Source organism: Gossypium raimondii, chromosome 7 (genome assembly GCF_025698545.1).
Source record: "Gossypium raimondii isolate GPD5lz chromosome 7, ASM2569854v1, whole genome shotgun sequence".
NCBI classification, from domain to species: Eukaryota; Viridiplantae; Streptophyta; class Magnoliopsida; order Malvales; family Malvaceae; genus Gossypium; species Gossypium raimondii.
This window is the reverse complement of record NC_068571.1, coordinates 46,945,620-46,958,018: the sequence shown is the minus strand read 5'-3', so window position 1 is coordinate 46,958,018 and position 12,399 is coordinate 46,945,620. Positions and strand designations below refer to the sequence as shown.

The window sequence follows — 12,399 nt, the reverse complement described above, 5'->3', positions numbered from 1 at the left end:
CCGTAAGAAGTGCTTAACACTAGGGTTAACGAAAACCCAAATTTAGCACACGAACCAATGGCTCAAACAATTGCAAGAATCGGACGAAGCTCCAAAGTAACAACCGCCATTATGCATCGCGTATCCTACTATGGATACTGATTTTGAATTGAAGTCAGGTTTAATCCAGTTATTGCCAACTTTTCGTGGGTTACAAAATGAAAATCCCCACAAGCATCTGAAAGAATTTCATATGGTTTGTCTTAGCATGAAACCTCAGGGGGTAACTGAGGATCAGATTAAATTGCGTGCTTTCCCTTTCTCCCTAGCAGATTCCGCTAAGGAATGGTTATTTTATTTACCCCCTGGATCTATTACAACTTGGGCTGATCTATCTCGTTTGTTTCTGAACAGGTTTTTTCCAGCGTCTCGAGCAGCTGAGCTAAGAAGAAAGATCGTTGGAATAAGGCAAAAAGAAGCTGAGTCCCTTTACGATTATTGGGAGCGATTTAAGAAGTTGTGTGCAAGCTGCCCACAACATGGTATAACAGAGCAATCTCTCCTCCAATACTTTTACGAAGGTTTGAAGCCCATGGAGATGAATATGGTAGACGCTGCTAGTGGAGGAGCATTGGTCAACATGACTCCCCAACAAGCGAGAGACTTGATCTCCACGATGACTGCAAATTCTCAGCAGTTCCGAGCCAATACTGAACCCCCTAGAAGGGTTCATCAGCTAAGTAATTCAACCTTAGAGGATAAAGTTGATAGACTTACTAATATGATGAATTCTCTTATTGCAGAAAAAGCGAAGACAGCTCGATTATGCGGAATATGTGCTACACCTGATCACACAACTGATGCATGTCCCAGTTTGTATGATGATACCACGGCCCATCTAGATGCTGTTGGAAATTTCCTTGGGCCACCACAAAGGCAGTACGACCCCTACGCTAATACCTACAACCCAGGGTGGAGGGACCATCCTAACTTAAGTTATGGAGCCAACCTACGAAATAACCAGCCATACCAAAATCGATTTCCGCAACAGCCGCAAGGTTCAGGTAATTTTCTAGAAACCATGGTCAATAAGTTAGCAGCTAATGTTCTTGATTTTCAGCAGCAAAATCTTAATTTCAAAAGGAGATGAAGGATTTCCAACAGAAAATCGAGGCGTCTATCAGAGAGTTGACCACATCGATCGAGAAATTAAACTCTCAAGGGAAGCTGCCGTCACAAACAGAACCAAACCCTAGACAAAATGCAAATGCAAAGGACGTTACTGAAGCGAAAAGTATCGAATCGATTCTGACAGGAATCTTGCCCAAGAAATTGCCCAGGAAAAACCCAAGAAAGACGAACAGGTCTGACCGAAGCCTCCATTGCCTAAAATTCAACCTCCATTTCCCGAACGATTCAACCAGTGTCGAAGAGGTAAAGAGGACAAGGAAATCCTTGAAACATTTAGGAATGTCGAGATCAATATTCCGCTGTTGGACGCCATCAAGCAAATACCACGGTATGCTAAATTTCTTAAAGAGCTTTGCACCAACAAGCGAAAATTAACAGGTAATGAAAGGGTGAATGTTGGTGAGAATGTATCCGCAGTGTTACAACGAAAAATGCCGGCAAAATGCAAGGATAGGGGCATGTTTGCAATACCATGCAAAATAGGCCATCTAGGAATTAAGAAGGCTATGTGTGATCTAGGGGCTTCTATAAATGTAATGCCATATTCTATTTATGAATCACTTAACGCGGGTTTTTTGACAAAAACAGGTGTTATCATTCAATTGGCGGACAGGTCTGTTGTACATCCAGAAGGAGTCCTTGAGGATGTTCTAGTAAAAGTTAACGAGCTTATTTTCCCTGCAGATTTTTATGTGATCAAAATGGAGGAGGATAGCACTCCTGGATCTTCAGATCTCCTGCTGGGTCGACCGTTCCTTAGTACAACTAGTACTAAAATTGATGTTCAAAGTGGAACTCTCACGATGGAGTTTGATGGGGAGATCGTAAAGTTTAATGTCTACGACGCCATTAGCCATCCAAGCGAAATTTTGAGCGTAAATTGTATCGATATAATTGACTCTTTGGTGGAAGAAAATTTTCAGTCAATTTATGGAGATAATTCTGAACTTGATGAAATTGAATTTGTTAATGAGTTATTATCTCAAAATACTAAACTGTTACCTTCTGTTATACAGGAACCAGAGTTGGAGTTAGAACCCACAGGAAAGGCAAGGAAATTAGACATTCAAGAGTTAAAAGAAATTCGCAATGATGCCTACGAGAATGCTCGCATTTATAAAGACAAGACAAAGTTGTTTCACGATAAGAGAATAGCTCAGAAGCATTTTTCGGTAGGACAAAAAGCTTTACTTTATAACTCCGTGTTAAAGTTATTCTCGAGTAAGCTTCGATCACGATGGCAAGGACATTTTATTGTTACTAAAGTGTTCACACATGGAGCGATTGAAATAGAGAGTGAAGAATCGAAAGCGGTTCGTAGTCAATGGCCGCGAGCTTGAAGCCATTTTATGAGAATTTTCAAGCCCACACGGTTAAGAAAATCTATTTGGAACCACCATAGAACCAATAACGGCGTCGAGCTAACGACGTTAAACAAGCGTTTGTTGGGAGGCAACCCAATTTTTATTTTATTTATTATTATTTTATTTATTATTTTTCTTTACTTTATTTATTACTTTATTTTATTATTTATTACTTATTTGGATATTAATCAATTTTTCTTCTTTTGCTTAGAAAAAAAAATGAAGCAAACCGTTAAGCAACACTTAAAGCGCATTAAGGCCTGACTTGAAACCTTTGGCCAGCAACTGACCAAGCTCATTGCCATCATTTGTGATCACATGGGGAGTTTTTCTAAACTTTTCTACCTATTTATTTCTTTTCGTCCACATTGAGGACAATGTGCTTTCAGTAGGGGGAGGTACTCTTCGTTATTACTATCATTTTCTGCTGTGATTTTGGTTATTGTTGCTGTTGCTGTGATTATTTTTGGCTGGTGTTTCTGCTTGAGGCTTTATTTTGTCCATATTTATTTTTTTGGAATCTCCTGCCTCTTTTCATGCCCAAGATTTTTACCAAGAATTGCCTACTGTTTGATCTACAAGCATGATTATTGTTTTCTGAGAAAATTACGAATTTTTCATAATTGATGTCATCTCCACTGTTTTATTTTTATTAGAGTAAAAATAATTGTGATTCATAAAGTTAATTTTATCTTGCTTTTCGTAAAATTGATCAAGTTTAAATACAAAGTGGACACTTAATATGTTTGCATGCTAAAATATGTTGATGACTATTAAGGTAATTACTAAAACTTATTTTTGACACTTGATTATTATTATTTTTTCTCTAAAGTCCTCAAAAAAAAGTTATTATTAATGTCATTTAATGTTTCCGTGGTTATGAGTGCAGCTTAAAAACGTGACTGACTGAGTAACCGGGGTAGGGTGCTTGGGTTGTCATCCTATTTCGCGTCAAAAGGTTGTGTGACGTGTTAGATAAAACTCCGCTAACCGGAATTAATCTTTAAGAACATGTTGGGCTGAGTAACCGGGGTGGGGTGCTTGGCTGTCATCTCTCTTCGTGTCAAAAGGTTCGATGTGTTCTTAAGAAAAAATTATAATAAATTAGGAGTCTGCTGGGCTGAGTAACCGGGGTGGGGTGCTTGGCTGTCATCTCTCTTCGCATCAAAAGGTTCAGTATATTCCTAAAGTAAATAATAATAATAATAATAATTTGGGGACTAAAGGAGGAAACAAATAGGGTGTCTTGGTAGGTTTGGTAATTTACCTAATTTTCATTAAATAATTCAAGTTGATTCTAATTTTTGCGTGTATTAATTGGAAATCTTTCTCTGTTTTACTTAAAGCAAGCTTAGGGTTCTCTTTATTTTTCATATGCATTTTTGACTGATTTTTATAAAACTTTAGAGTTGTATTTCTTTTATGACAGAATCTAACTTTCACAGTAGATAGGAACCATACTTGAGGGTAAGCATGGGCTAAGTAGGGGGATTTGATAACACTCTAGAATAACGTATTTTTATGTATTAATTATGTATTTATTCTGAGTATGATCCTACTAATTTGAGCTATTTATGATCTTTTATCTCATAGGGACTAAATTTGAGGTAAAAGTGAAATTAAGGGCCAAAAGCGTGAATTTAGAGATAAAATGGGCCAATGTGCGACACAAGGAAAAGTTGGTGCCAATAGTGCAAGCATGGAGGACACAAGGGTTGAAATGCAAAAAGAAGAGATTTTATTTTATTAAACTCTATTTTAATTATATTAGGATAATTAATATTGAGATAATTATTAAGGATTATTTTTAGAATTTTATTTTATCTTTATTTATCTTCAATTAAATGTATTTATCTTTTAGGAATTTAAGTAGAATTAGAATATCTCCCTAGCACTATAAATAGGGGTGAAGTGACTTAAAAGGATCTCATCTTTTCTTTTTCTCAGAACACTCTCTCCCAAAAGTCTAGGCTTTTGTTCTTTTCATATTTTCTTTCAATAAAATCTTTATTTTTATTTTATTTATTTTCTTTTCTACCACAACCATGAGCCACTAAACCCATCTAGCAAGGTTGTCAAAATCCCCAAAAGGTTCTTGAGGCTTAGAATCAGTACTTAGCCTTCTCACGAGTATTCATCGTTTCTCAAGACTACTGGCCGACGCTTGCCCAAGTCCCTTAAGAAGTAAGTTTTTCAACATATGCAAAGGCGGCCGCTTTGTATGTTTTGGGAAGGTTGCACAATCGGTTCGTTAGCTTATCACGTCGAGGTTGGCGAGCCCAAGAGACAAAATGGCGTGGATTCGCCATTGAGAAGCGTTGATCTAGCATAAGACGATCTCACGAAGCGATTGTTAGCTAAAGTCAGGTTCCACCAAATCGTAGTCTAAATCATTGGAGCTGGTGGTCGTAGGCGTCCTCTTCCACTATAACTGGCTTATTTGGTTTGGGAAGGATCATCTAAAAGCCGAGGATTGAACCCAAGGCGGAACGAGACAACTGGAGGCTGGAATTTCCCATAAGAATTTTCTTTCTCTTAACTTTATTTTTAATTTCTCGAATTTTCAATTCAATATTCTTAATTCTGTTTTTATTTTATTTTTCGTTTCTAGATCCAACAATTTAATTCTGCTATTATTTTTATTTTTTTTCAGGAACGCAGGTTGTCTTGGGCAAGACTCTGCCTGGGATATCACGGAACAAGATATTTTGCAAGTCCAGTCCCTGAGGATTTGACCCTACTTCCCTTTTACTATTCTTTTCATTATTTATTAGGGATAGGATATTTTTGGTGCTTCCAACGACTGCATCAATCCCAACTATTGTATACGTGAACAGTACCGTCTACGTGAATAGTGTCGTGGATGAACAATATCGTATACGTAAATAGTATCGTAAACGGTCGTATTCCTCAAGTACGAATCTAGCTCGGATACCAATTGTTGCGCGGAAGCGTGTAAAAGAGTAAAATTATTGTACTAAAAAATCACACTAAGTTCAATTCTCAGGAAAGAGAGGTGGATCACGAGGATCGCTTAAGTACCAGGTCTTTCCTAGCCAGAATATCCCTCTACCGTAATTTAATAGCACAATAAATCACTACAATCACACTCACAAAATATGCAAAATAAATAATAAAGAACACAAGAATTTTAACGAGGTTCAGCAAATTTTGCCTACGTCCTCGGGCACTACCAAATATATTTCACTCCAAAATACAAGTGGAATTTTACAAATAAGGAGAGAGAAAAATGCCTTAAGTAGAGAATGGCATTTGTGGGATGTAGAAAATGAGAAATAGCTATACCTATTTATAGTTGAAGCTCAAGGATTAACTTGCAAAGTCCCTATACAATTAGGGACCAAAATTGCAATTATCCCAAGCCAAATTTCAACCCAAAAATCTATGCCTTAAATGCTTAGATTTTCAGTGCCAAATTTCTCACACCATCCATCTTTGAAAAGTCAAAGATTGTAGATTGCCAATAAATGCCATCAACTGTGCTGCCCCAAACTCGGTCGGGACGGTCCGACTTGAATTTTGAATGTCACATTAGCCACCAAAGTGACTCTATGTTAAAACACCACAAAACACACCATTCAACCAATCACACCACACAATTGCAACATGATCCATATTAAAAAGATATCTTATTTGCATGCTTTTCTATTCAAATCATAAAAATAGCTCAAGAAAAATCAATTTCTTTAACACCTATGAACCCACCTCGCGGCAAACCCCCAACTAGAAACCCTAGCAGCACACAGATAACTGGAGAACACCCAACTCGCAACCTACCCTGATAACATTAGTTCACTACTTACCCTGCGAACTCGTTATTGGGTGATTTAACACATTTTTACTAGTAGCTTGTCTGTATTTTTAATAGCAAAATTTTCTGCATATTGTTATTGGTGGTTTTAAGCACAACAGGCTTAAGCCTATACTATTTTGGAGTTCAGATGATGGGTTCTGGGGAACTCGTGGTGTGTATCTGATGAATGGGTAGGATTATTACATTGAAACATTGAGTTGTGTTGACTTGCCAAATTGGTTGAATTTTATAAATTGATGAATGATTGTTTGATAGATTAAATGCTCATTTTGTATAGACTCACACTGGGATTTTCAAGCTCACCCCCTACTTTACTCTCTACAGACAGTTCTCAGGACTAGGCTCGGATTCGACATTCAGAGGTCTCTTTACGAAATTTTTGGCACATAAATTATATGAGACATTTTTTAACTAGGATTTTTGCATGCACTGCACAAACTGCACAAATGGTAAATCTAAGCTTTTAACAAGGGATTATTCAATGCAATCAACTAAGTTTTTTTTTTTAAATGGCATGATCAATAAATAAATTGAACTTAACAACAGATGGCCTAATTAATCGGAGTTTCAACAATGTTTTTTTTCAACCATGCTAAGTTTTGAAATTTTAACGAAAAAGTGATTTTAGAATTAGACGTTTTTACTTAGCCATTTTGGTGGTTAATGCAACCTTTGAAATTCAGTCATAACGTCTAGACCGTCTTTTACTTCTTCAAAATTAAATGATAAGTTAAAACAAATCATCAAAATTAGTTTATACGTCTAGTTGATGCATGTCATTTAAGCTTAGATGGAGGAATTCTTAATTCTCATTGGTTGGATGAGATCAAACAATTTGGAAATAGTTGATAATCAAATTATAATTTTTTTTAATTGACTACTGATATAGTTTACAATATGTGTAAATGTCGAATATGAAAAATCCGAACACCATATCTTATTACTATTGCATTACATGATGGGGTAGCCACTTCCTTTTATTATTAACTTCAGTTTCAGGTTTTTAAAACTTTAATGCTTTAATAAAACACCAATGAAATCCACTAATCTTGATACTATATAAAGCTTAGTACCAAACTCTTGAACTTCAGACACTGATTTATTTCCATACCATCGCTCAAGATTAAATGTTTCTAAAACAGTGCCATTTCCATTGATCCTTACTCCAGTTGGCAACAAACTCGAATCCATTCGTGGAACTACCCTTGCGGCCGCTAGCCAGAACTTGTTTAATCGCGTCCTCTTAATGTTATCCGGGGTTGGCTGTATGGTTGCGATGACGGACCCACCACCCTGAAGTGAAATCTTTCGAGTCCGGTTCGCGGTGAACTCAGTAACCATGACAAATTTTTCTTCTTCATCGACTGCCACCCCGGCTGCAAACGAAAGATTCCTAACCAACACGGTCACTTGCTTGGTTTTGGCATCATACTTCAACAGTCTCCCCGTCGAATCCATAACACTTGCTGCTATGTCAAGTTGCCTGCAAGATTAGACAAATTGTTGTCATGGGCAAATTTAGAAAAAAAATTTAAGAACCAAAATTGAATTATAAATTCTTAAGGTTTCAAAATATAATTTTATCATATGTTAATTTTTTTATTTATCATTTTTTTAAAGGATTAAATATTTTTTTTTGGAGGTCAAAGTGCAATTTTATCATTTTATAATTTTATCATTTATGAATAGATTGAATTGCAATTTTCTATCCCCATGACTGTTTTGTTTTAGTTTGTCATCAGAGTCTTTAGAGGTCTTTGAGGGTGTACATCCGATGGTTTTTAAACCAGATCGGTGGTCAAACCATTTAGGTCACCGGTTTAATACTTCAATAGGTTTGACCAGTTCGATTAAAAAAATTATTTTAATCGGTTTTATTGGCCCATACTAATTCTCGGTCCAATCAGTACAAAGTTACACTCCGAACCGGTACCTCAACTGGCTCCCAATCCAATCGGTCCAATTCAGTACTACAAATATCTCAAAGTATCCATTATAAAAAATGAGTGTTAGACAAAAAAATATTTGAAGTAAAATGAAGAATCAGAAAGAGGAAGATAAGGTTACGTTATATCAAAAATGGAGCTGGCATCAGTGAAGTAGACATTTCCAGTAGGTTGATGGACATCAACACCGTTGCAGAAACGGTAAGGTTCACCATCTGCGGCAATGGAAAGTTGAGTTACCAATCCTCCTCTAGGACCCAAAACTCCGAATCCGAAAAAAGCATCGCAAACATACAACTGATTTGTTCGGTGGTGCAATGCCATCCCTAATGGCCTTCCACAAACCGGATTTGGATTGGCAGTTTCTGTGCCGTCGCACACCGACTTTGGCCTAAAAAAATTAATGTCATTATCCATATCGAATACCAATATATTAACTACTTTAATCTATTGAGTCTCACAATTTTATTCAGAATTTTTTTTTTATCCTCCATTTTCGCTTTACTGTTCATGAAACTAAGGTAAACTAAGTTAAGAGAATGCAATTTTCACCTGTTAGGAGCGGCAAATCCAAACTCTTGAAAGCCAATGGTTGGGCCTAGATATTTTAGAATTCTACCGTCGGCTATACCAGTAAAGAACCGTGGGATTGTCAACTCAAATGCAAGTGCCTCGGGGCCGGTCGCATTTTTCGGCAATCGAATCTTGGTGAAGGAAATTGCTGAAACAATAGGTGAAAGAAAACAAAAGAGGATTACCAAAGTGGTTTTGGTTTTGATTCTCAAGAACATGAAGTTTGTTGCCATTTTCAAACAAATGTAATTTGATATATATCTCTGCATTTGGTGCTAATAAACTTAAGCTATTTATATGGGATTGTAACATAGCTCTGGCAATGCTATTTTCTACCTTTACCAGAAAATTAATTATGGCTTTAATGGGTTTAGCTTGTAGCAATGATGGGGAAAAATGACTGGCCTGCTGAGTCAAATTAGTCATCGCAAAACACAAAAATTAATACACTTTTTATATTCTACTTTAGTTGTGTTGATAATAGTTATATTTTTTTGGTACTTAACTTTTTAATGTATTATTAGTTAATTATGAATTTTCATTAATCAAACTACATTTAACAAATTAAATACACAATTAAATAAATTCGAAATTATAAAATAATATATATAGGAAATTGCATTTCAACCCCAAAATAAAAAATTTCTATTTAATTCTCTTATAAATAAATAAAGAAATTATAAATTAATATATAGTAAAATTACACTTTAACTCCCTAAAATGAAAAGAAAAATTATGTTTAAGTAAATAAATAAAGTACAAAGGACTAAAGTTACCTATTTGAAAAGTACAGGGACTAAAATTGACCAAATAAAAGTACAGAGACTAAATCCACAACTTTTGTTAAGTATAGGGACTAATTAGCATAATTTAACCCCAATTAATTATCAAGGTATTAGCATCAATCCTAAGTTGTTGTTGAGTTAATTTGTGACACCATCTCAATCAACAACATTATTAATATTATAAATTCTATCACACGTGTATATGCATGGAAACCACACATTTTGAACACAAATGTGTGTTTAAAACTAACATACAATATGTTAGAAAAAATTGTAGTACAAGAAAAAAGCTTAAGGTGCAAGAAAAGAAAATTAAAAGGAGAGAAATAGACTTGAAGCGTGATTCACAGTCCTTTAAGGCTTTAATTTTACCTCTACATACAACAAGTCTTAAAACAACAAAAAAAAAACATAATAATAAAAACATCATTATTAATTTTATATATAGACACGTTGTGTTTTCATCAAAAATGTCACTTGATACGTAACTTGTGCAACAAGTTACATTTTTCACTACATTACAACTTTCCAAAAAGATATATTTATTCAAGTCTTTTTGAAAGTTACAATTATTCAAATATTGTTTCTGTGTAAATAAAAATTATTATTATTTCTAAAATAAAATAATAATTGTATATATAATTATTTGCACCACCTAATTTAAGCCCAAGTTCCCATCTTTTGACCTTATATGCATAAAACCCGATCAATAAGCCCACTTATATAGTGGGTTATACACCCAACTCAATTATCCAAGTTAGAAAAAAAAATTTATTTAAATTTTTATAATTTATATATGTTAGCAATGTAAAATTACTAGCATTGCTAACTACTAACACAATAAATAATAAAACGTATTATTTGAAACTAATTAATAATATAACACATAAAATGAATGATATTAATATATAGAATTAAAGGAGGCAATAAATTGAGTATAATAAACTTAAAATGTATAAAATTATCAAAATAAAATTTTGGTGGAGACTTAAATTGAAAGTTTTGCCAACCTAATTGGCATGGTTTCAAATCTCCTAATATGCATATTTTTATTGATTTTTAAATAAAATTACTAAAGTACCTTCACTTACTGAGTTGGGATCCAGTTGTGAGTAACACCAACTCAGTAAAGGGCTTTATAAATAGTAAGTGTTGACTCCATTTTTTGGATAAAAAACGGGGTCGACTTGGGTTTTAAAAAATGAAACGGAAGTCGCCACCAATCCTTTTTTATGAGGTGTGATTGGATCACCTCGAAAAGGGATTGTTTTTAATAAACGGTTTGATTTTATTAAAACAACAAGTTTGGTCCACAAAATTCAGAAAAACGAGTTCGGGAGTCGGTTACGCACGAAGAAGAATTAGCACCCTCGATACTCCCAAAATTGATACCTAGTTAATTTCTTAATGTCTTAATGTTGAAAATTAAGAACTTTGAAGAATTTTAAAAATACGATTCATGTATTAAAATGTTGAAAAATTTCAAGAAAAGGGGGATATTTCACTTTAATCGAGAAAAAAAATCACGTCCCGTAAATTATGACACAATATTTAAAATTCTCGATACGAGAATGAATGCCTAAAAATAATTATTTATTTTGAAAGAGTTTGATTATTTCGAGTTTAAAAATAGATAATATCCCGTGAATTAGAACACAACCTTTTATTAATTCTAGAATATTCAAAATTTTGATTGAAATGACTTGTATATTTTGATTTGTCATGGAGATTCGCATTTCAAAATACAAAAGGTTTGTTTATTTTAAAACCATATTAAACAAAATTAATTTAACATAAAATGGGGAATAAATGAAATATTAACATGTATAACAAAATGATAATACAAGCACCACTAATACAAGCAATAATAAAAATAAAAAACATAGTAAAAAAGTATGAAATAATAAATAAATACATAAAAGAAACTAAAGTATTTCCTAAGAATAATAATGAATACAATGAATGGATTAACAAACAAGTATCCAATAGAATGACATCAACAATCCAAATAACGAGAGATAGTATATTAAAAATTATAAGAATGCACGAGTTTATATACATGTGTAAAATAAATATACATATCTATTATAAAGTATAAGAAAACATAAGTGTATATATATCTAAAAACGTTTAAGTATATAAAAATTATATGAAAATAAAAAACATATAACTGTGTATATGTATTCATAAAAATAAAATATGTGTGAAATATAAAAATAAAGTAAGACAAATATATATATATGTAAAAATATACATATTTTAATATATAAAAGTACATATATAAGTATGTATATACATTTGTGAAAATAAAATGCGTATATAGATGCATATGGAGATATATACAAATTATAAAAATATAAAATAAATACATGTTTATATAAAATGTTTACATATAGATATATTTTACAAAATGTATGTGTATATATATCATGAAATTATGCATGCCTATATGTGTATATAAATCATAAAGTATGAGTATGTAGATATATATGTATATAGATTATCAAATACAAAGCATAGAAGTATATATATATATAAATATATAAATGTATGAATACGTAAACAAAAATAATACGAAAATAATAGTGAAATACAGTAATAATAATATTAAAATGATCAATTTTATGATGAATAATCAAAGTACTAAACAGAGGACTAAGTTGAAACTAAATAAAACATTAGGGCCGAAACCGGTGATAACAAACACTGTAATGGACCAAATCATG

The 12,399-nt window shown here is 33.4% G+C and overlaps 2 protein-coding genes across 2 annotated transcripts; one reads left to right on the top strand and one right to left on the bottom strand.

Annotated features, from left to right (window-relative positions):
- The first annotated feature begins 247 nt into the window (after positions 1-247).
- LOC128042574 (uncharacterized) lies at positions 248-1,129 on the top strand. Its single transcript, XM_052633969.1, has one exon. It carries the CDS (start codon positions 248-250, stop codon positions 1,127-1,129), a length of 882 nt encoding a protein of 293 aa, XP_052489929.1.
- Positions 1,130-7,211: 6,082 nt separating this feature from the next.
- Positions 7,212-9,163, bottom strand: LOC105786891 (protein STRICTOSIDINE SYNTHASE-LIKE 12). The gene is made up of 3 exons (XM_012613366.2): positions 8,868-9,163; positions 8,437-8,706; positions 7,212-7,852 (listed from the first exon to the last, which is right to left on the bottom strand). Exons 1-3 carry the CDS (start codon positions 9,155-9,157, stop codon positions 7,381-7,383), a joined length of 1,032 nt encoding a protein of 343 aa, XP_012468820.2. The 5' UTR covers positions 9,158-9,163; the 3' UTR covers positions 7,212-7,380.
- Between the last annotated feature and the right edge of the window lie 3,236 nt (positions 9,164-12,399).